Source organism: Perognathus longimembris, chromosome 19 (genome assembly GCF_023159225.1).
Source record: "Perognathus longimembris pacificus isolate PPM17 chromosome 19, ASM2315922v1, whole genome shotgun sequence".
NCBI classification, from domain to species: domain Eukaryota; kingdom Metazoa; phylum Chordata; class Mammalia; order Rodentia; family Heteromyidae; genus Perognathus; species Perognathus longimembris.
This window is the reverse complement of record NC_063179.1, coordinates 8,197,236-8,223,039: the sequence shown is the minus strand read 5'-3', so window position 1 is coordinate 8,223,039 and position 25,804 is coordinate 8,197,236. Positions and strand designations below refer to the sequence as shown.

The 25,804-nt window shown below is 41.3% G+C and overlaps 1 protein-coding gene across 1 annotated transcript in view; it reads right to left on the bottom strand.

Annotated features, from left to right (window-relative positions):
• Fbxl7 (F-box and leucine rich repeat protein 7) overlaps nucleotides 1-3,179 on the bottom strand; it is a 334,704-nt gene extending 331,525 nt beyond the window's left edge. The window contains exon 1 of the mRNA XM_048368408.1: nucleotides 2,849-3,179. Within this exon, the coding sequence (XP_048224365.1) occupies nucleotides 2,849-2,885 (37 nt within the window). The 5' untranslated portion in view covers nucleotides 2,886-3,179. The remainder of the gene's footprint in view (nucleotides 1-2,848) is intronic.
• Nucleotides 3,180-25,804: the final 22,625 nt, after the last annotated feature.

Sequence of the window (25,804 nt, the reverse complement as noted above, 5' to 3'; positions counted from 1 at the left end):
AATTCAATAATAATTGCAATATCAACAGGGAACCTGTGGCTCACACCAGTAATCCTGGTTACTCAGGAGGCTGAGATCTGAAGACTGCAGTTCAAAGCCAACCTGGGCAGGAAGTGTATGAAACTCTTATCTGCAGTTAACCACCAGAAGACTGAAAGTGGTGCTGTCTGGCTCAAGTGGTAGAGCACTAGTCTTGAGCAAAAGAGCCGAGGGACAGTGCTTAGGCCCTGAGTTCAAGCCCGATGACTGACAAAAAAATAAAAATAATAAAAATGAGAATTGCAATATGAATGGGACATTTTGCATTGTGCCATGCACTGTCATGAATTACTAAAATGCTCTCAGTGTATATATAGTTAAGGATTTTTGAAGGATTGGACAGAACCAATGTTTTCTAGTTGAGTCTATAGTGGTTTTGCTGAAGTCTATAGAGAGGCAGGCACCAACAATTTCTTGTTTACAATGGAAACATACCATGCCCAATTTGAACTAAATCTTGCAAAGTATCCTAATTCTCAGATTCCTTTGATACTAGATTCTGTGTCTAGGGGCTACTTTCCCTGCCTCAGAATCTTGATGTTTTAAGTAAGAAAGATGATTACTGACATACAAAATCCCAACAGGCTTCACTACATAAAGTTTCCTCATGCAATAGCACTATATTTACTACACACAGGGTAAGAGAGGAAAGAGAGGAAGAAGAGCAAGAGATGACCACGTGACTTTTTCCTCCAGTATAACTCATCCATCAGAGAAATCTTGACTCATTCGAAAAGAGCCCACAAACAGTAAGCACAATGAGCCTTTCCAGCCAACGTTCACAGTCACCTCCCAGAGTTTTCTATTGGTCCCTTTCAATCAGCTGAGTGCAAGAGGTTTCTCCTATAAAAAGTGCGCAGTGTATCTAAATCTGATCCCAGTAAAACTTAACTTGGGCTGAAGTGAAAATGCAGAGGTAGCATTTACGGATAACAGCTGGAGAACATTAGTTCCTTGTCTCTCCTTTTCTCTCCCAAGGGCTGAAAAATTCTGCTGTTCAGACAGGAAGTCGTCATATACCACACACTGTACAATCGGAGAATGCTGGGATGGAAGAACAAGTTAGAGGATCTGGACTGTGCAAGGGTTTTGATCCAGAGCTGTGACTCTAGCATCTTGGGCTGCCCTCTTCCCTGAACTATGTGAACTGCCCTCCTACCCCCCCCCCCCCCCACACACACACTGAAGATTCGGTCAGCTTCACCTTTCGTTTTGCCGTACGTTTTAAAAACAGTCACTCCAAGACCTTCTGCAAACTGATAATCAAGTCTCTGATAATTGTTTATAGCATGTTTTTACATTTGCCATAAAGACAACTGTTGGACCTTTTAAAAAATTGTAAAAAGAAAAAAGTAATAACGCTCATTTAACTGCCTAGGCTATGAATATAGATTCATATTCCATATATGTGGAATTGAAAACATGATCTGGAAAAGCATTATTTAAACAAAGGCTCATGTGTTTAAGCAGTGTTTTTATTTTGTACCTGTGTGATGCCATTTCAGATTTTTTGGCTTCTGTGGTAGTGGGATTTGAATTCAGAGCCTCATTAGCTCTTACCCTCTGAGACACACTTCTAGCCTTGTATATAACTTTGGGGGGGGGTGTGAAATCTGCTTTATTTATTTTTTAAAGGAGTGACTTCTGCTGTAATACCACAAAGCTTCAGAGACGGTGAACCAACAGAGAGAGACACCAGCCCAGGGAGAAACCTTCACAGCCCCGTGGCCACAGCTCCAAGTTTTGAACAGGATGATAAGAGTTTCCTTCACACCACATGCTGAATAGCTATTCTGCATTCCTACCAGTCTGCCTGGCCGGCCCCTCCTTTGTAACCGCCCGTCCTCGGGGGACAGGCTGTAAAACCAGCCCTTTCTCTTCCACGCCGCGCCGGCCAAGTTCACTAGATAGGAACCTTCACTTTTGAACTGCAGAAGAAGAAGAAGAAAAAAAAACGCCTTTCCCTTCTGCAGATCGGGGCTATGCTGTTAAATCACCCGAGGCCAAACACTACGGTATTATGCAAAGAGGGGGAGGAGGGAGGGACGAGGGAGAAGCCAGCCCACACATCCATCATCCTTTTAGGAGTGGGCGGGGTTTAAAGTTTCCCCAACTTCCAAGCTCTCCCTTGACAGGCAATATTTCTGTGCAATTTCCAGCCCCAAATAACAGATGGTCCTTTGCCCGTGTCGAGCCCCCCCGAGAGAGGCCAGACAAAGCCCGGGGCCACCCCGGGGGCCTCGAGGGGACCCCTAGGTGCTTCGTATCTTGAAGCTGTCAGACCCCGGGCAGCTCGCAAAGAATGTAGACTTCACTTCTTCTTCCAGAAGTTGGGTTTTGTTTTTTTTGGTTTTTTTTTTTTTTTTTCCTGCTACAGGAAAGTCCGGGAGACGAAAGCACAAAGGGCCTGGGAATTTTTTTTTTCTTGGTTTTATTTTTGAAGACGTCTTCCGCCATCTAACCAACGCCCCCCCCCCCCCCACTACCACCCCAAGCCGACACCCCTGACGCTGCCCAGGGCAGGGGGGGAAATCGAGGCACTGGGCACAGAAGCACCAGAGGAATGCAACTCGAAGAGGCTCAAGGAAATTGCTCCAAGAGAGTACAGGCACGGGGAAAAATAAATAAATAAGGAGATTCAATAAAGCCCAGCATCCTCCTCCACACCCGCCGAGAGATTACTGCGTGCCAAAGGGGAAGGGCGGGAGCCAGTGCCAAACGGGGCACGTGTGGGAACCTAGCGAGGGAGAAGAGGGGGGCGCGCGATCCGGGGGGCTGGGGGGGCTGGGGGGGCGGCGGGCCCACTCACCCTCACTGCCGTACTGTTTGCCATTGTTCGCGCCCATCCTGTCGCCGTCATGCCCGCCGCCTCCCCGGACACTGCATGGCTGGGGCGCGCCTCCTGCGCGCGGGGCCGCCGGAGCCAAGCCCGCCCGACGGGACCATCGGCTGCACCGTCCGCTCTGCTCCCGGGGCCGACCGCGGATGGTGGGGGGGAGGACGACGGTCCCCGATCTCGGTGGGAAAAGGGGTGCGAGGTCCGCTCCGGGCACCCCGGGTGGGGAAAGCTGCCGCCGCCGCCGCTCTCAGAATCCGCGCTCGGGACCGGTGGGAGCCGCGCCGCGCACTGCCCGCGCCCCGGGGCCGCCCCGGGGCTCCCCACGCCGTCGCCGCCGCCGCGGGGTCCCCATCCGCCCACCCCGATCCTCCGGGGGGCGCGCGCTCAGCCCCCTCCTCCCCGCGGGTGCGCAGGGGGTCCCCCCCCCCCCGGGCTCGAGCGCCGCCTCCTCCGGGCGCCGGTGCGCGTCCGCGGCTCCCCGGGGAGGGCGCGGCGGCCACTTGTTGCGGACGCCCCCAGCGAGCCGAGGCCGGCGGCCGGGCGCAGCGCCCGCGAGCCGGACTTTTGTTAGCGCCAGGCGCCTCCTCTCGCCGCCCAGCGTCAATCACAGCTGGAGCCCCCGGGAGGAAGGCCGGCCCGGAGATGCGCGGCCCTTTAAAGGGGCAGCGCGCCTTTTTAGTTGGGAATGGGGGGGCGTCGAGGGGGAGCGCCCTCCAGCTCTGGGTCTCGGCTTGGACGGTACGCTCCAGCCGGTGGATGCCTCGCTGACTCGCTCGGACGGTGACTCTTGGCCAGGCCAGCCCCCCACCCCACCCCACCCTCCGGTGTGTAAGATGAGCCTCCAGGCATCTCTCTGTTCCTGGGGGAGCTGTGGGCAAATAAGGCCCCGTTTCGGGTGGGTGGGCATTGTACACTAACTCCCACTCCCACCCGTGTCCCATCCCCACACATTTCCAGCGCCCCTCCTGGCAGACAAGACTGAGACCTGGAAATGAGGCTGGGGTGGGAAGACGGACGTGAGAGGCCAACTTAATAGAGAGTGGTAGAGAGTGGTGTCTGGTTAGCCGTGTGTGTGTGTGTGTGTGTGTGTGTGTGTGTGTGTGTGTGTGTCCTCTCCCTATTTTTGCCCCCCCCCCCCCCTCCGCCGCGCCTGGCTCAGGCTCAGAACTTTTAAGAGCTTCTGAACCAGAAAGTGTATTTTCTCCTCACTCTTTTTTTTTTCTTCTTGAGGTTGGGGTTACCCTTTGTTTAATGTCTTAGCTGCTTTTGTAGATTCTCACAAGGTATTTGTAACACCTTAAAATGGCCCTTTGGGGTCCCCTTCTGTTAAAGAGTAAGATAATTTGTAATGTATTCGCTTTCCCTAAAAATAATTAGGATGTCTTAACACTGTGTCACTGTTAAGATTAGGGAATTCATGCAAAAAAAAAAGGGGGGGGGTAGCCACAGAGTGATTTCTCCTTATAGACTTCGGATGTTTTTAAATTCAATAAAAGCATATAAAATTATATATATCGTACTTAGATACAGAATCAGGAGTTGTGTAATTACTTCTTTCTCACAAAGCTCGTGACTACATTTGTAGACTACTAGTAAGTGATTGGAATTCTTATAACTTTTGTTCGGTTATTTCCTTTAATCTGCTCCAGTTTCCTGTCTTAAAATAAAACATCACATATCAAAATATTAAAAACCTAGGTTTATTACACAAATGCCATGCATCACAATAAAAATAATAACTTCATCTCTTTTCAAGGCTAAGATTTGAAATTTTTTTGTGTTACATTGATCACATTTCCACTCTCCCTATCTGAAGGCATGAAAGATAATATTGTAATATGCCACTGATTCCTACAACATTGTCATGCCAATGATCTGTAATTCCCAAATATCTAATTGAATATCGGTGTCATGGGCCCTCAGTAAGATTCTACAGAAAAACATAAAAGGGTCACTGTCAGCAATGTTATCTTCATAGATTTCTGCTGGCCAAGTCTTCATCATATTTAAAAAGTGCCCCTAATCTCATGATTTGGGAGATGTATTTGGAGACAAACCAGCCATAAAGTGATAGAGCAGATAGAGTTCATCTCGATGTGTGACATAGAGTTGCCGACTTGCTTTGTGTATACAATGATCTCCTGGGCGATCTCAGTGTGCAAGACCAGAAACTGAGGCTGGAGGAGTTTAGAGGTGTAGAGTCACCCCAGAGGTTCCTGCCATGTCTACTGGGGTTCTCTCTTCTGCACTCCTCCACATACAGCACCTGATCAGTATGCAAAGTGAGGCCACTGTCGTTTCTTCCTTTGGAATTGAGTCATCTTTCTGGGTCCTTCATATCAAATTAAAGTTAACAGTGAAATGCACATTGTGCTAAACAACATTTATCTTCCCTGGAATTAAAGTCTTCAAATATTTTTCAGGGCTCTGCTCTCTGCTATAATGAGGATGGTATTAATCCAGTGTATGAAATCAGAATTTCAAACAAAACAAAATAATAATATTGTTAAGATCCTTCTAATTAAAGTAGCTATACATGCATATTGGCGTATCCACGGTGGAGTTGTACTGTGAAAGTTTAAAAATAGAACTGAGCAAAAAGAAGAGCAATGTTCCTGCTAACAATAAACACTTCTCGCCTGTCTACAATTTTAACTTTCAAGATTAAAATATTGTTGCAAATGTCTGATGTTTAACCCCAAATTCCAGACTTTTTAGCCACCTTCCAAACTTTAATACCAATACCAGTTCAAAATCTGAGACAATGCAGGTATGTTCTTACCCAACATCTTTTTATTGTCTTACATAGCTCCTAACAAATCAGTCATTCAATACTGCAAAACAAATGCAAAATGAGCAAACATTAAACCTGATATGAATGCCACTCCATTTCCTCTGTCTCTGCATTTCTAAAGAGGCCAAAATCACTGAAAATATTTTGTTTTCAAGTAAGCATTCTAAATCACCAGGCCTGGCCAAAAAAAAAAAGGACAATGCAATGCTATGTAGAAAATAATCCAAGATAGCAATATTACAGGTGGTGGTATTTATGGAATTGGATTCTTTAGTTGGAATGATCAGAGAATATGATTTTTGAATTCCTTGTTTGTGCTGAGATTTAAGTGATCACAAGCCTGTGATGATCCTTGAAGAAATTTAGAGGAAAGAAGCAGCTGGAAAAAAAAGAACAAAATATGCACAGAAAAACAAATAGCAAATACAAAATCCCTAAGACCAGATTGAGCTCAACATAACCTAAGGCGAGAAAGAAGATCAATATGTCAGTTACCTGCTGCTGTGTTAGTGTTATATGTCAAGTTGTCCCCAAACACAAAGGCTCACAACAAGCAATGTATTTCCAATATTTCTTTTCACAAGTCTCCAGGTCAATAGAGTCCATTTTGATTCAGGTTGGCATGTTGCCAGGTCTTGGAGCCACAATTCAGATATGGTTCAAGTTTTCCCACAAGTCCTTCTAGGGTCCAAGCCAAAGAGATGGAGGCTCCCTAGAGTATGTGCTCTTCATGTTAGCTCACGAGCACATTTGAAACACACATAAGCATCAAGATGAAGACAAGAAAAAGTCACACAGCCAAGTTCAAGTCCAAAGCTGAAGAGAGCTGCTTGGCCCAATTTTCTGCATTGTAAGATCACAGGACTAAGGGAGGAATTAAGAAAAATAAAATACTACAGTCAGCATAGACAGGAAGTTGTGAGTAAATTCATGTTTACTGGTTTGTGCTGAGGGAACAGAAAACCAGATGATAGTAGGTTTGTGAGCACAATAAGGATTCTGAACTTTACTTCTAATTACAATACAAAACAGAGATTCTTAATAGGGATACCATTTAATCTGATTGTTTTTTCAAACTATCACACACTAAGCCTGTGTGTAGAGAATTGGAGATACTTGGAACATGGGGACACGTTGAGGGCTGGCTGTCTGGAAGGGAATTTTGCCACTCAAAAACCTCAGTGGCACATGTTAAACTTGGGCCATCATTTTGACACAAAGTAGAGATGGTTGGCAGTTGAGTCAATGAATCTGATATCACTGCAGAGAACGTTACTGGACATACTAACCTGAAAGTCTTCAGTGTACAGAAACTAGTAATGTTTGGCAGAAATTAGAAAGAAGATGTAGACAGTGTAGAATGTTATGGGGAAAACTGAGAAGTCACTGGCCAAGGAAACCAAGAAATGTGCCATTTCCGCTGGGATGATAGCGGGAAGCGGCCATGATGAGGCTGACAGGATACATGCATCAAGCCATCTCAATGAAGTGACATGGGAACACTGGAGTGCACTGAGGAGGAGAGAAAGGGAGATTTGTTTCATTCAGTTGCTTGCTTGAACTCCACTGTGTGATTTTAAGATATATTGATAGGAATGATGGAAGGGCTGACACTGACCAAGATTTATTGTACTCATTAATTAACCTTTCAAACAGAAACCCCTGCATATGATTATTTAAGGATGATGAAAAATTAATAAAAAATGAAATAAAGTATATTGATGGGAATAATCCAAGGCAAAGGAGGATAAAATAAGACAAAATTCTTGAGTTAAGGAAATGGATTCGACCCTAAAACGTAAGAGAAAGGACTGACAAGCCGAAGACAGGAGCTGGAAGAGATGCTCCATCAGAAGACAGAGAGGTAGACGATGAACTGAGACGCCAAGAAACTGGCTGAGCCATGGCCGCAAAGTAGATGCTGCTAGTGGAATCATCTTCCTAAGCCAGCAACCACCAGGAAAGCCAAGGGAGGCCCAGACTCTCAGGCAGGCACTGCTGGAAGAACAAGCCAATCCTGAGGGGTCCTGTCACCCCACACAGGCTGCCTGTATGCTGGCCCAACAAGAAAGTCTGGTCAAAACAGCATTGCAGCATGGGGTGGCATCCCAGTGCTCAGCTGGTACACAGCAGCTTTGCAAACTCCTATAGAAGCCTTTGCCAACTGCTCAGCTAGGGGGAGAGTAAAACATGGCAATTACAGTTAATTGTAAACCTCCTTGGCTGCTGGGCAATCTTCAGCTTCATTTGTGCTCTACAATCCAGGCCTGGGGTCATGTGCTTTCTGGCTCCCTCAACAACGGCATTGACTTCATGACTTGCCTTTCCAAAGCTAAGGCCTATATCCCTCTATCTGCTGGGAGCCCAGGCTGCTAAGACACGCCCCGCCCCTAGACACACCCTTCTGTGGGAATAGCAGTAATAGCTGAAGAGCTTCCTTGCCTAACATTTCACCAGTCCCTTGGGGACCAACCAAACCTAATGAAGGTTTACAAAGCTTCTGACCCTTGCCTTAATTAGAGACTTCTCCAAATCAGTTTCTTCATTTCAACATGACTGACTTTATTTGGAGCTGGATGGTTCTTTGTTTGGGATGAGCTATTTCTATATACGGAAGACACAGGAACAAGGGTATTTATGCACTATTCTCCATCTCTCCCTTGTTGAAAGCTGCTGGAGGTAAGAGAGAGCTACGCTACCCAGTGAGGGCAAAGTGGCTATACTGCATGGAGGAAAGTCCTTGGACAGTGGTGCCGGCAGTATGAGATCTCCTGGGATACATTAAAGGATGCAGTGTGTGGGTAATGGAGAATGAATGAGGGATTTTGATTGATGCAACCAGGTAGGTGAAGTGAATAGTAGGTGTCTTTAGGTACAACAATTTGAAAGCACGTTTCTCCGTCAGCACCTACAGTGGTAGCCAGGCTGAAAAACCAGTTTTCTCATTGCCATCCTACCTGGCAAGACTATGACTTTGTCCTCAAATCCTTCTTTCCCAGAGGATTGTAACTCAAGAAGTTAATTACCCTCATGTGATTTTATCACTTCATGATCTTGTAAACACACTGTATAATTTTTCCAACATGTCATAATCCCCCAAATCCTTTGGGTTAAAGAAGTTTCTAGCATAATAGTTTCTATTTTTCTCCTCCCATTCTCTTTCAGCTGTTCCCTGTCCTATTCCTCCAAAACTACCCTTGAGAGGGTTGTGGATGCTGGTGATGGTTGCTGTCAGCCCTCCTTTCTCTCACCTGGTCAGCTCCATCCGGGTAAGTTCACCCTTCTCTCCTCATTTTCCAGCTCCCTGCACCGGAGCATTCTCCATCTCCCGTGTACGTTGCTACTTCTCTGTCTCCCCTAAGCTTTGGAGTGACTACTCTAAGGCGGCTTATTTCTGTTTTTTTTTTTCCTCTCTCGTTCTTTTAGTTTTCTCACTCAATACTAAGTTTCATGACTGCAAATATTATCTACAAAAATAGTCATCTCTAAATTTTCATCTTGACTTCAGATCTCTCCCTTAAATTCCAGATCCGTATATTGTACTGTCTCTCTGGTAATCTCACTTGAAATGTAAATATTAATGTCACAAGCTTAGCGTAGCTCAAAACAATCTCTTTTTTTCCCATCCTACTCTCCATAAACAGCAACTCCATCTTTGTATTTGCTTAGTCCAGGAACATTGGTGTCAGCTTTGGCTTTGAAGCCATACCTTCAGAGTATATTTGGACTGCTATATCTTGGAATGACTTCCACTTCTGCTTGCTGGTTGAAGCCATGGGAATTTACTAAAATGGTCTCTGGGGGCCACAACCTTTGGTATTTTTTTCCTTCAAAATGCCCTTGAGATGGCAGCCAAAATGATCATTTGTAAAGAAATCATATGGCAGTCCTCCATTGTCCTCTATTCTGTCCTGTGTTATCTTCCTACCTCATTCAGATGAAAAGATCACATTCCTAGAATCAACACATCTATCTCTCTCTGCTTTTTCTAATATTGGATGTGTTCTTTCTACCCGCTGTGCTCCAGGCTCTCAATTTGGATGATTCAACCTCTTATCCAGATTCCTGGGTTCCGTGTTGCTTATTTCCACTGGACCCACACTCACTCCCCTTGATTCTGCCATGATTTGGACCCTGGCTTCTGGGAAGCCATCCTTTTTCTTCGAGCCTGTATGAATTCACCCAACTTTCACTACTATCATTTTTAGTTTTGTGTCTTGGAGGGACCTGGCCACTGTTTTTATCCCCTTCTACTGTCATTGCAAGTGCTTTCTTTCCTACTGTAGCCTCACATTTCCTGGAAGGAAGATCTGTCACCTCAGGGACAAACACCTGAATTGTAAGGTGGTGGCATTTGTTGGCTCATCAGTGTTTTCTCCTTCAGGCATAAAAGGCAAGATGCTGGCTTGACCACACCATTGGCTGTATTTTGGCATTGACTTCCAAGGACAAAGTGAGAAGCCAAAAGAACTAGAGCCAGCCTATGGCCCACAGGGAGCTGGCTAAGGAAGACAGGCAGACCACAGCAGAGAACTGAGGTAGAAGAGAGAGGATAAGTAATGAGTGAACCAAACCACATTTCCAAAGGGTGCTCTTCAGACTAGCATTGAGCAAGGTTCTTGCCAGTGTTTCCCAAATGGGCTTCCATAAGGTGTTAGTAGGTATTTGTGTGGGGAAAGAAAAGGGTGATAAGAAGGATTTTTTAGAAAAGCATTTTTTTGAGCAGTAGGTTATAGGAGCATTTGCTCCGTAGGGCTCCTCAGCCCTTTACTTTGCACTGGCATTCTCCAAATGCTGTCCTCATCTCCCTCCTCAACACTGACCTTGCCTATTACTTGTTCTCACCAAGCAGCAACTAAATGTTGACCACAAATGTCATCTGCAAGGCCAACGTCCTCACTTATCCACTTGGTCAGAAATTTTAAGAAGCAGAAAGGAAATTTTCTGTCCACCAGCAAATTACAGCCAACCCTAGAACTGAGCCCCTTCTACAGAAGAAAGGGGAGGATGGAGGGTATGGAAGTAGAGGGCAGTGGTTCAGACCATCAAGGCAGATGTCAGCAGAGGGGCCAGTTCTTTGTTCCCCTTTGCCTGCCAACAGCCGCACTCTCCTCCTGAGACATTGCTGTTCCCCCCCCCCCCCCCACAAATGATCTCTAAGACTTAACAACTTTTGAAAACTAAGTTTTTAGGAACCCAGTTATTCTTGGACTCTTAACTTTATTTCTCTGTCAAGTTGTGTATCCAGAGGGCTGGTTTTTTTTTTATGGTCAGAGAAGATCATCACTATTTTTCTTAACTTAATTCTCTTTTTGCCCCCAACATTTTCACCCTGATACTTTGCTAATCATGAGAAGAATTTGGGCTGGCTCACAGATTTAACTTACTAAAATATCCTTCTGAAGACATCACTCTTAGAATGGACTTAGAAAAATAAGGATTTGAGGGGCTGGGGATATAGCCTAGTGGCAAGAGTGCCTACCTCGGATACACGAGGCCCTAGGTTCGATTCCCCAGCACCACATATACAGAAAGCGGCCAGAAGCGGCGCTGTGGCTCAAGTGGCAGAGTGCTAGCCTTGAGCGGGAAGAAGCCAGGGACGGTGCTCGGGCCCTGAGTCCAAGGCCCAGGACTGGCCAAAAAAAAAAAAGAAAAATAAGGATTTGAAGTGATCTGGTAGTTTATCTTTCAATCATTTCCATTCTGAAAATAGGAAACGTGATACATATAAAAGGCAGGAACACATCCAAGACTCCTAGCGACAAACAATTGATGAATCACTACCCCAGATAATGCATTTTGAAGGGGAAAATATATAATATCTAAACTTTGAGGGGAAACGTGGCCTACTTTCTTTCTGTAATGTGGGTTTTATTTTCAATGGAAAACCAAATCTTAAAAACGAAGCTAAATATTTAGCAATCATCTCTAATATAAAATTTACAGTGATCATTGTTCTAAAGATAAATCTTACATTTGTGTTTGTTCTTATTTACAAAAATGATATTCTAAATAGAGAGTTTGGAGACTAATGCAAAGCTCCATGAAAACGCTTAAACTTAGGCCCAGTGTGGTAATATGTACCTGTAATTCCAGTCCTGGAAAGGATGCGATAGGAAAATCCCAAGTTTGAGACCATGGGAGGATATCTGAAATTATTTGTCAATGGAATCAGAATGAGTAGTGGCGGAAGAAATGACAGCATAGCTCTTCCATGTGAGAGATGTATTGTGGCCACAAAATGTAGCACATGCCACGAGAGCCATATGATTGGAGAAGGATGAGGATATGCCTGAACAAGGAAGCCAATGAGGAGAGCAAATGGAAATGGAGAGAATTAAAACATGCTGACAATGCTAGACACCCACGAGGCAACAACAACATGGGGAGAAGACAACCTGGGATCTTCTAGCTCTGTGTCAGTTACATGAACACTGCCTGACCATCAAAGCTAGCTGAGCTCCCAGAGCATACTTTTACAATGGGTTGACACGAACTATTGGGAAAACTGTCTACATTTCTTATATATGGGTATAGAAATGCATGTCAAGCCATTTTCACATTTTTCCTTGTCTGCATGGAGTCTGATACAAAGAAAGATGATAACAACAGACAGCTGAGCTGATGTGGGTGAACCTCTACTAATGGTTTCATCCAAGGCGCTGATCCCCAAAACAGCAGTAGCAGCAGCCCTGTGTCAATCAGTCCTCATTGCTATGGCAAATTACCCGAGACAGGCAGACATTATAAATAAAAGGAGCAGTAGGCTCATAGTTTTCCAGGTTGAGTGTTTAAGATGTAATAGCCCCAAGGGTTTGGCTCCTAAGGAAACCTTAATGGTGGGTGGTGTCACAGTGACAGGAATACTGGTTGGATAATATGTCAAAACAAGGAGCAAGAGAATAATTCAGATTTAGTTTTGCTCCAAAAAAGCTGGTTGTCAGGAGGACCCAGGGGGCCCATTGGAGGAAGTCCCTTCTTAGAGTGAGACCTGCAATGACCCAATGACCTTCTACTAGACTCTGCCTATCTGTGACATCATCACACTAAGGACAAGGCCTCTGACATTGAAATTTGGGGGAACAAACCACATCCAAACCTTCAGTAGGCTTAGGACGGTAGTTTCCATGCTTCTATTTAGCCCAGTGGAGCTGTCCATGGATGAGACTATTTATAATTCACCAAAAATTAATACTCAGAGTTGAAAAGAGGAAGATGGAAATGAAGAGAAGAAAAGTATCTATACATACCTGCTAAATACTACTTTTCTTTCTACAGTCTGTCAATAGAGAACCCAAAAATGTCTAATTTATAAGAGAAAAAAAAAGACCATCTGAATAAGATAGAATATACTTTCGTATTCGCGTTAACACTGTTCAGTGATTGAATACTTAATATGACTTCTCTTTCCCTCTCCTCAAGCCAGGCCCAGCAACCCAAACATCAAATACTAGCTCTTGGGAGGAAAAGTCCAGGCAATGATGGTTTGAGTCCAGGTCAGGCAAAAAAAAAATCATTTATGAAACCATATTTCACCTAATGTCTACGTGAAGTAGTGTGCACCCATCACCCCCAGAGACACAGGGAAAACAAACAGGAGGAGTGCAGCCTCATCATAGAATGAAACCCATGTGAAGCAACCAATACAAGAAGGAGACTAGTCTTTTTTTCTTTTATTATCTTTAAGCACTTATACAAAGGAGTTGCCATACAACAAAGCAGTTTATGGATATGATGAATTGTGATGTGTCACACTTTTATCATTCTCCATCCCTCCCAACCCCCCTCCTTCTCTCAATTTTCTTAATTTTGTAGGATGTGTATTGAATTTTATTACTGCATTCTTCCCCATCTTCTTCTCTTCATTCTTCTACCTCCCTCCTCTTGATCTCATCCCCTTCTACTGAGTACCTGTTTCCTAGGTGTTTATTTTGTTGAGTCATCATGGCTCCATTTGGCCGAGGGGGCTTCAGTAAAAATTCTCAAAGGATCTCCTTCAGCTCTTTCCATCCTTTAAACCTTCCTCCCCTCTTTCCGCCAAGTACTTCAATCTCAAAGCTCTGCAAACAAGCAGTTGATTCTTTTCATTTTCTGAAAGCTACACTAACTTTCTCACCCATGGTCTTTCTACTGGATAGACTTGTTTCTGGAGAAAACATGACAAATTCTGCTACTTAGGTTGAAGCCTTACTCTTTCATCATCAATATCTAAATGACAGCAGAGAACTGTACCTCCTCAGTCATCAATTGTATCACACAAATATCTACATTACAGCACATTCCTTATGACATGTGACTGTAATGATATTCCTCTTGTCAGCCTTTAGCTGTAGTGAAAGAGTATGTAATCCTAAAGCAAATGCCTGACTTGCTTTTAATCATTAATAAATCATTAATCGTTAATAAATCTGAGAAACATGTTTGATAGAGACCATCTTCTCCTTTGTGTGATTCTTCATTTTTGAACGTCAGCAAGTTCTTCTGAAACTCACAATTGTTTCTCTGAAAAGCTCTAAATAACCAGTGTTGATTTTAAAGCAGCACTCGCCAATATCTTGTTATTTGTAGTAAATCCCTGCTTGGCATTTGCATTGATAATCAATCTTTGTTTGTTGTTCAAGCCATTCATAGTCCCTTTGATATATATGATTTCATTGAGGAGAAGATACTACATGCAAATAAGTATACACTTCCTTACAGAAAGCAGCTGTCAGAACACATTTATATTCCAGCAACAGAGAAGAAACTCATCTCACAGTGGCTTCGATTCAAATAGCTATGATATCTGAGTAATCTCCCTGCCCAGATGGAATCATTTTCTTTATCATAAGTACACACTTGATCTGTATTAAAGTTGCTCAGGGCTGCAACTAACTTTACATATTTGGAACATTTTAAATGAACCTCAAACAGAAAATGAAACACATTTTGGTTGTCTAGAATTTATTTTCAAAAAAGTAGTTTCAAATTTTACAGAAGTTTCACCTCTCATGTTAACAAAGAGAAGATCTCATCAGATGTTGATTAAGCCTAGTTTGGGAACACAGAAGAGAGAGTACCTAGTTCATTTTAATCTATCATTTGGGATTGGGGAGGCAGATTTTTTTTGGGGGGGTGTGATGTTCTGTTTTTTGAGATACAATCTCACTACATAATCCAGGCCAATCTCATAACCTCTTACATCCTCTTGCCTCTGCCTCCCTAGTGCTTGGATTCTAAATTTGTGCCTCACTAGTGTTGAGATAATAATAAATGTCACCTGTGCATCCATTTATCAGTGACACTGCCTTTCTTTTACTACTGAATTACCTTCTTTTACTACTGAATTACATTCTGAAAATAAAAGTTACCCTTTTCTTTCATTTAAAGTTTGATTAGAATCGTATTTGCAATTTGCTTCTCCTTAAAGAGAATCAATGTCTTCCCAATGATAAATGAAGGCTTTTGTGGTGAGGAAATCTCTCCTGTCAGACAGGACACATCTCCCCCACTACCCCCATTTAATGATCTCAGCAAACATTGGCTGCCTCATACCAATGGGAGAAGCCAACTCTCGAGTTGAAGTTAATCAGTTAGGAATTGCCAGCTTGCAGGAGGTAAAAGGCAATGCCCGTCGGCTTACATCAGCCATCACGATGGTGTGTAGTGAGGGAGGTTGTCTTCAAGATTGCCAAAACTCCAAATCCCATGTGGTTTTACAGATTAACATCAGCCCTGAAATTATATCTGGGAGTAAACTGGAAGGCAGCCTGGTGTGTTCAGTTTAAGTATTACATAACCAAATAGACAATCCAGAAATCAATGAGTGTTTTTTTAGGCCTTAGCAGATGTTTTGAACTATCTGGGGGGAAAAATTATCAACCCCATGTGTAAACCCGAGGAAGATCGTTAATGACACCAATGTCCAAATCTGTCCTTCTTTGATGGCTTGTGGACAGTTCTTTCTCCGGTGTTAATCCTTATACCTTGAGAGGCTGGAAAGACAAGAATGGAGCAGGTTTCTCTAAGTGTATGTACCTTGGGGTGTACACAGTACACACTTGGTAGGTGCTGTGATTTATCTCAAGGCAAGCAGTGTTATAGGACAATTTTGGCAGGAGAAAGATTGTCATGTGGTCACCACTTTGCAAATAGTCCTGGAACTTCAGATTATTGAAATCAAAACTATGCTGTTGCTCTCCAAGGAAGGTCTGCCTAGAAATTGAGAGGTATAATTGTTGTAGAAAGTACAGTACATAACATGCAGCAAATAAAGAAAACAAATATCTGCCCCCCCAAAACTGGTAGCCAGGAAAAGAAATTTGATCCTTATAAGAGGAGAAATATACTTTAAAATTTAAAGTAGAATTGAAAATAAGTCCACGATTAAGTGGCTATGTCAGGAGCTTAAAAAAAATCTCTATTTTCTCTATTACATTTGAAATGAATTCAATGTTATGAGCATAGCATCTAAGACTTAGATGTGTTTTTGTTTTCCTTGTGGAGCTACTGGGATTGGAACATAGGAGCCCATGCTTGATAACTTGGTGTTCTACCACCTGCATCATACCTCTAGCTATTCTCCTACTGGTTAAATTTGGAGATGGAGTCTAGCAGATTTTTCTGTTCATCCTGGCCCTGAGCCACTGTTCTCCATATCTCAGCACCTGGAGTAATTTAAGAGTACAGACATGGGCCACTAAAACTGGCTTAAAATGATTTTTCTGGAAAAAAAATCAAATTAATTCCTTAGTTCTCCAAATCTCCAATAATTTTGGTAATGTCTAGACATAGCATAAATCATGTTGTAGTAGAAATATACAGGCAGGAGTGAAAAGGAATGATCTCTCAATCTATTTATTTTTGTCTGTCTGTTCTCAGAGAAAGTCACATGGGACTCTAGCCTCTGTTGGACAGATGGCTATTTGTCCTAGTGTCAAAGATACTTAGAAAGGCCATCTACCATCCAAAAGTAGGTCTGTCCTGATATGTACTTTACAAAGGACCTGATACACATTCTTCATGCACAATATCTGTTACCCTCTCTTATAATAACCTTATCTGTTAGCTAGAAGGTCGTTTGCCTGTTCATCCTTTACTTCACTGCAGTACTCCCAGAACAAGTTAATGGTGCATGGAAGAAAACTCAGTATTTCATCCATGTTGGTTCTACAACTTCAAACATGTTCAGACCAAGAATTACCAACTATGCTTGACTTTACATTCTAAATTAGCAACACATAGAAAAACCATATATTTACAGACAACGCCCAGTTGTGAAACCCAGAGATGATGGGGCTAGGAGAAAGTTCTGTTTGCCAGATAGGCCCTGCGTCCTTTACAGAGAGTCTAAAATTAAGTTTAAGTTCTATGTAATCCTAATAGATTAAGATTAGTATTTTCTTTTTAGCTTGTTGGTTACGTACTTTGCTGTGCAGAAATTCTTAAGGTTGATTCAGTCCCATTAATCAAATCTTTGCTTCTGGAACTTTACTCAGAAAGTTTCTACCTGTGCCCAGAAGCCCTAATATTTCCCCTTCACTTTTCTGTAAGAGTTTCATGATTTCAAGTCTTCTGTCAAGGCCTTTGATTTCCATTTTGAATTGATGCTGGTACAAGGTGACATATAAGGATCTACTCTCACTTTTCTGCATATGGAGATCCAGTTTTGCCAGCACCATTTGTTGAAGAGGTTGTCTTTATTCCAGTCTATGTTTTTTGGCTCCCTTATCGAACATTAAATAGCTGTAGATCTGTGGGTTTATTTCCTGGACATCTATTTCATTGGTTTTCAGGCTAGTTTTTGTGCCAGTATCAAACAGCTTTCATTACTCTGGCTCTGTAATAGAGTTTGAAGTTATGTATAGTTATTTCTCCAGCACTATTCTGCCTACTAGGGATTGCTTTTGCTATTCAGGGTCTTTTGTTGTTCCTTATGAATTTTTGGATTGCCTTTTCTGACTCACTGTAGAATGTTGTTGGGATTTTGATGGACATTGCATTGGATTTGTAGATTGCTTTGGGCAGTATTGCTATTTTCACCATGCTAATTCTTCCAATGTGGGAGGATAGAAGGTCTTTCCATTTCATCAAGTCTTCTTCAATTTCCTTTGCCTATAAAATAGGAGAAGATTTTTCTTCCAGACACACATCAGACAATTGTTTAATATCCAGGATATACAGAAAATGTAACAAATTAAGCCCTCAAAAAAAAAAGTGGACTAATAGCTGAGGAAATACTCCTCAGAAGAAGTAAAAAATGGCCAGTAGACACATGAAGAAATGCTCAACAGTTCTGGCAACAAAGGAAATGCAAATCAATACAGCATTGTGATTCAATCTCATCTCAGTGAGAAGGCCATTATCAAGAAAACAAATAATAACAGATGCTGCCAAGGATATGACCAAAAGGGAACCCTATTACACTGTTAGTGGAAATGTAATCTTGTTTAAACACTCTGAAAAGCAGTGCGGAGGTTTCTAAGAATATTAAACAGAACTACCCAATGATCCAGCAATTATATTCCTGGACATTTACCCAAAAGATTAAAAACCAGGATACAGTAAAGCCACCAGCACAACCATGTCTATTGATACACTATTCACCATAGCCAAGAATCAACCCAGATGCTCCTCAATAGATAAATGGGTCAAGAAAATGTGATATTTTTACACAATGGAATTTTACTCATCCATTAGCAAGAGTGATATTCTACAATTTGTTAGGAAATGGAAAGAACTAGGAGGAAAATATGTTAAGTGAAATAAGTAAGGCAGGGTGAGACAAAGGACACGTGTTCCTTTAAGTCTGAAAGCTAGATTTTGCATATAAATTTATAAGTAAATACATAGGTGGTATACACACATATATATAAATGTAGTAACTGAATATGGTAAGTTCCAAGGGAGAGCTCAAATGGTGCAATTCCTTAGAGAGGGAAAATTAAAGTTCAACAAAATAAAACACCAGGAAGTGGGTGGTCAAAAGGGGTGGGGAGGGCTTGGAATATGGCTTAGTGGTAGAGTGCTTGCCCACTATGCATGAAACCCTGGGTTTAATTATTGAATAGCACATGAACAGAAAAGACCAGAAGTGGTTCTGTGGCTCAAGTGGTAGAGTGCTATCCTTGTGCAAAAAGTTGCTCAGGGATAGGGCCCAGGAACTGAGTTCATCAAGCCCAGGACTGGCAAAAAAAAAAAAAAAAAATATGGGGGGTGGGATTGGAGTCAGAGGGAAAGGGATAGATGAATGAAGAGGAGAAAATGGGGAAAATGCAATCAAGAATCCATGTATATCCCACAAAATTAAGGAGAGTGAGGAAAGAGTTGGGAAGGGGAGAGATGGGTGAGAATGTTGAAAGGGGGTGACACCAGTCAAGATACATTTTATTCATAAACTTCTTTGTAAAACTATTTTTTTTTTTTTGGCCAGTCCTGGGCCCTGGACTCAGGGCCTGAGCACTGTCCCTGGCTTCTTTTTTGCTCAAGGCTAGCACTGTGCCACTTGAGTCACAGCGCCACTTCTGGCCATTTTCTGTATATGTGGTGCTGGGGAATCGAACCCAGGGCTTCAAGTATACGAGGCAAGCACTCTTGCCACTAGGCCATATCCCCAGCCCCCGTAAAACTATTTTATAATGATAATAAAAAGAAAAAATAAATCAAATATTATTTTCATTTATAAGTTAGGATAATGAGGCAACAGAAACAATAAAAGTGGCTTCCTGGAGTCATAATCCTAGTAAGTAGCAGAAGAGGGCTTTGAGCCCCAACGGTCAGAGTAAGCCTACAGTTTTGTACATCATTCTGTGAAACACTGTGCTGAATAAAACACAACCAAACTTTAATGTATTATAGTTTTAAGGTTCATTAGGGACCTCTGGCTGAAAGGACTTCGTAACTGAGGGATCTGTAACTCACATGAAGCTCTTCTTGTGTTATCTCCTCTAGTTTAAGCATCTGAAGTATGACAAGGTGACATTTGAAGCCAGGTTTTGCTGGAGAAATGGATATTTTCCGTGTAAATGCTATTAAGAATACTATTGTAAATGTTCCACTACTTTTCTCAAGCAGATTCTGACTTGACAGGGATTGTCTTAACAGGCTGCATAGTTGTATTTGAAAGGAAGCCAAACTTATGGGGGAAAAATACCCACTTCAAAAATGTAATGAAGGCAATTTGTCAACAATTTTACACATCATTTGCCCACAACCTTTGAAGAGAAGATTTCCCAATTTACCTTTTCCCTGGTGAACTTCTGAACACATGCATCTTCCTGATTCATTAATCACCACTTTCCCCAGAAACTAAGAGACAGGGAGAATAAATCTAAAAGACCCATAAAAATATATTCTATATTTTTTACATGGTGTCACAGAAATGTACATGAGATACGAGTCTTTAATGTCAGAGGCTGGTCTAAGCCTGGCAAATTCGCTACATAAATGGTCACAAAAACCTAATATACTTTTTAGCGTTTAGACTTCTGAAAGTTCTGTGGAGAAGAATGGGGAAACGGTTATGGGCAAATGTGATTTGCAGAAGAACAAGCAGAACTTCCCATGGCACAGATACCTTAAATAATTAACAAGAAACTCGTTGTAAAAGGACTTACTTATCAAATAACTCGCCTTAAACCATTACTGCTGATTGCCAACATGCGCTTTCAACCAAAATGCCTGGGGGCTAAGCTGATGGAACGTAATTAATAAGACCAAGGAAAAGGTTTACTGCATGTAACTTATACTATTTGTAAATCTGGGACTCATAAAATATTGTGCTGATTGAGGGAGAAGACGCAGATGTTTCTGCTATTTTAGTACAGGGAAAAAGTGTAACACCATGCCACCCAACAGAAAAGGGGGTGCAAAGAATTTAGAACAGAAACACTTAACAGAGAAATGATTTTCTGATACATTATAAGCATAAAGTACAGTTGAACACTTGGATTAGGCACGTATGGGACGCAGGCGTAAAATGATATTGATAAATAAATATACTTTTGAAAGGCCAGGTGACTACAATGTATCCAATGCAGAAGGGTTCTCTAGAGAAATGGAACCAATAGTTTCTATCCATCCATCCATCCATCCATCCATCCATATATCCTATTATCTATTTATCAATCACCGACCATCTACTTAGCTATCATCTATCTACCTATCAAACTACCAAACTTTGGAACTATTCATCTATTCAAATATTTACTATAGGAATTCCTTCAAATGATTATAGTGCCAAGAAGATCTACAGTCAGAGAGAGAACTAGGATAAAATGGTTGTTGAATACAGTCCAAATCCAAAGGACTGAAAACCATGTAACCTAGTAGATATTAAAACCCAGAATTCAATGTCTGGAGAACCTGGAGCCCCCGACTCCAAAGGCAGAAGAAGACAGATGTCCAGGTATGTGTGCGTGTGCCAGGAGAGATAGAGTCTTTTCTGTTCTATCTACATTCTACACAGCTGACGTCTACCCAAAATATTAAGAACGAATCATGTTACTCAGTCTATTAATTCAAATGCTCATCTATTCTGGAAATATCCTGATAGGTAATTCTACCAAAGAATTATAAGAGAAAAAAGGGAGATATGTGTAGAAAACTTAGAACATTATGGAATAATTTATGCAGAACTACCTAGTTTACCAGAGATTATGCTTATAGTGTGTACACTTGACTGTTAAGTAGCTGATAAAACACTGATTGTCTATATGCCTTTAGGGGTAAGGATTTTTATCTTCCCTTTCTCTTGGCATTAGAAAAATGGTGTTTTCTAAATCATTTTGTTCATAATCATTCATAAAACTAGAAGTATAAATTGGCACAGGTGTGTGTCGGTGTGTCTGTATATCTGTGTATGCATACTTATGCTTTGCTTGCGATTGATTTCAGGGACCTACTTGAATCATACTTATTACCCATCTGACTTTAGTTAATTTCAATAAGTATTCACCCAAATCATCCAAGCTCTTAATATAAAGATGATGTGGAGCTAGACACCAACAAATCATGCCTGTAATCCTAGGCTATTTAGGAGGCTAAGATCTGGACAACACAATTCCAGGCCAACCTTGAGCAGTTCTCTAAACAACCAATGAAAAGATGGGCTGGATTGTGGCTCAAGTGGTAGAGTGATGATAGCCTAACAAATGAGAGGCCATGAGTCCAACCCCTAGAACACAAGAAGGAAAAGAAATGGTTTGGCAAAGGGCAAGCTGTTGCCATCGATAATTAAAGATGTGAGAGAAGGTCCTGGAATTGCCAAGATTGTCATGTTTATACCCTAGATCACCTCTTCCCCTGGGGCATGAGTACTTACAGTCAACAGACTGTGACACAGTGATGGAATGTTAACTGTGAATACGTTATCACACACTAACACACACAGAAAGAGGATTGCAGGTAGTCCATATTATAGGAGTAATGCCTATATTTCTATATATCTAGATATATGAAAACAGCAGAATGAAACCCATCAAAAACTGTTAGAAGGGAGCAGGAGGAAGGAGAGAGAATAAAGAGTAACACAAATGGGATGCATTTGACCAAAATTGTACACATTATAATGGAACCTTTTTGTTCAATCTATCTATGCTAATAAAACATTAAAAAAGAGATGCCCAGCTTCATCTTCATCTGAGACCTTTCACTATGCAAGATTGTTCTCTCAAAGTTACAATGTTGGAGAGTTAAGCAAAGAACAATTACTAGGTCAAAACTGAAATACAAAGAACAAGTTTGACAAGTAATGTACTCACTGCCTTACATATGTAACTGTAACCCCCTCTGTAAATCACCTGAACAATAAAATTAAATTAAAAATAAAATAAAATAAGAAAAGAAAAGAATAGAGTAGAAAGACTTTGGTAACAGTGCTAAAGTCAGTGTAGGAATGGCACAAAGACAGAATGATCAGTAGAATAGAACAATTATTTCTGAGTAAAGCCCCACATCCATAGTTAACTGATTTTTCACCGAGGATATCAAGATTATCCAATTAAGAAGAAAGAGCCTTTTTAATCAATTAGCTTAAGATAAATGGATAGTAGATCTGAGGTACACTTTTTGGGAAAGTACCAGGAAAAAATTAACATACAAAAGTTTTCTATATATTAATAATGAAATGACAGAGAAAGAAATCAGGAAAACAATCTCATTCAGAGAAAATAAATACCTATCTTAACTAAGGATAGGAAAGAACTCCACAATGTATACTATCAAACACTAAAAATGCAGACTTAAGCAAACACAGATGTTCACGGATTGGCAGAATTAGCATTGAGAAAATGGCTCTACTACTGAGAACAATCCCCAAAGAAATCCCTATACCATTCTTCACCTACACAGAAATATCAACCCAAATATTCATATGGAAGCATAAGAGATTCTGAACAGCTAAAGTCACCCTGGGCAATTGAGTAATGTTGGAGATATCATAATAATTGATCTTAAATCATACTCCAAGATGGTAGTAAAAAAAAAAAAGGCATATGGTGCTGGTAGAAAGGTAGATTCAGACATAAACTCATGTGGCTGTAGCCATCTGGTTTTTGACAAAGACTTAAAAGATCGTCTCTTCAACAAATGGTGTTGAGATAATGAGATAGCTACATCTAGGATACTGAAACTAGATCTGGTCTCTCACCCTATATTGAAGTCAATTCAATGTGGATCAAAAACCTTAGTGGGAGACTCAAAACACTGGACCTACTACATGAAACTATGGACTAAACACTGGGAGATAGTGACATTGGTGGCCACCTCCTAAATAGAACTCCAATGGCCAGTGGCTCAGCAAATGTGAACAAAAAATTAAAAGGCACATCAAAGGAAAATGTTTCCTATTTTCTTAAGATAAAGTGTCACTGACTAGAAACATTTTTCTCCTCATCCTGGGTCTTAAACTCAGGGGTCTTGCTTGCTGTAGCATTACCACTTGAGTCACAAGTCTAGTTCAACATTTTGCTGATCTGGACTTCTCTCACGTTTCTGCTTTGGCTGGCTTCAAACCAGAATTTTCCAGGTCTCAGTTTCGTTTGTAGCAGGGATTAGAGGCATGAGCATTCCGGTCTCTGCTCTACACTCTTTTGCTGTGACATTCCATCACAGACTCAGGAATCAATATTATCTGATATTACCAGAAAGTCCTATCAGTGGAGGAGCTCAATACTGCAGGATGCCTTTTCCTAACGGGTACACCGAAGGTCTACCACAGTGACTGTCTTTGTAGAATTCAATGACATTTGGACAGGTGGAAAGTATTGTGTTGTTTCTGAGAATTAACATTGTTTTGGACACAGTTTTAAAGTGGATACCAATAGCAACAGTGGTTGAAATTTGGGGATATTCCCAAGATTTAGAAAAAAATTAACTATGGAATATACTCTGGAATCCATGTAGCAAGTTGTTGATGAAGCACCAGAAGATGAATTGAGATGGGTGACCTGGAGCTGTCTTTCCATAGCATGACTTCCACACTTGCCTGTTTGGTCCTGGAAATGTTGCTGCCAATGACCAGTCAAGGACAGGTCTTGAAAAGGTCTTTTCAACAAGATGATAGATGTTGCTTTGCCTAGCACTTTATTCAGCCAACATATAAAGCTCAATAAAGTCCAAATTTTTATTTTAATAACTGGTGTGAGGAATGCCTTCAGGCACCACCAGTTGGAGGAAATTAAATATGGTCACTTTTAACATGCTTTTGCTTTTCCTTTATTAATATTAAATATCAAACCATTGTTTTATTGTTAAGGGAACTGATCAATGACTGGAAGTAAACTCTTGAACTCTGCCTTGTAAAATTCCAAGGTTCTCTCTAAGTGATTGTGAGGACTGTGATAATTGTGTGCTCCTGTCAGGAATTGTTTTCTTTCTATTTTCTTCATTTCATTTTCTGGCATTGTTTTGTTGTTGTGCTGGAGGTAGAACCCAGGACCTGGACCATGCCAGGCAAACAATCTACTACTGAGATTCATCCCTAAACTGGAAATCATTTCTTAAAAGAAAAACATGTAGGGCTGGGGATATGGACTAATGGCAAGAGTGCTTGTCTCCCATACATGAAGCCCTGGGTTCAATTCCCCAGCACCACATATACAGAAAATGGCCAGAAGTGGCATTGTGGCTCAAGTTGCAGAGTACTAGCCTTGAGCAAAAAGAAGACAGTGCTCAGGACTGGCAAAAACAAGAAAGAAAGAAAGAAGGAAAGAAAGAAAGAAAGAAAGAAAGAAAGAAAGAAAGAAAGAAAGAAAGAAAGAAAGAAAGAACGGAAAGAAAGAAAGAAAGAAAGAAAGAAAGAAAGAAAGAAAGAAAGAAAGAAAGAAAGAAAGAAAGAAAGAAAGAAAGAAAGAAATGTAGGCACTATTCAGTTGTTTTCCAGCACTCTAGGTTGTTTATAAATATTAATATTCATTCTCATTTTCATCACTTCAGCATTGAAAATTCCCCTTTCTGGAAGCCTTACATTTTCCACTATTACTTCTAATTTCCAAATTCTGCTTCATTATGCACATGTACAGATGTTATTCTATCCAAATTGACATTCACATGGTCCTATTGATTAGAAAAGTTCTAGAAATGTTTGATCTGAGAATTCTTTGATTAATTCTCCACTTGTATTCATTCTCTTTTTCCAAAATGCCCATCAATGAGAGATGTTGAGTCTGTCTTCCATGTCTCTTAATTTTTTTTCCTTTTTTCTTCCATGTCGTTGCTTTTTTATGCTACATTCCTCATACATTTACAATTGACTGCTTTAGCTGAACCACAGAGGTGCCAGGGTTGCCCGGTGTCCTGCTTTTGTACGTGTTTACACTCTATTATTCATTTTATTGGTTTGTAGTTACTTTATATTGTGTAATTTTTTTTAGAATTTTTTGGTCAGGCCTTTTCAGTGTATCAAGCCTAGAAAAAGATTAAACTGTATACTCTCCTATTAACTACCCTCTGACATGAAACTACTTTTTATTGTAATGAATGAGGAAGAAAACCAAGTAATATTTTCCATCTCTTTGTCATTCAAAATGAAATCTACACTTATCAGATGCTGAAGCCTTGTATGACTGTTGTGTTTAGACCCTCTTCTGTTGGCTAGAAACTTTGCTTCTGCAGGAGCTCTTCTCTTTGCTGAATTGGATGATATGGTTTATGGG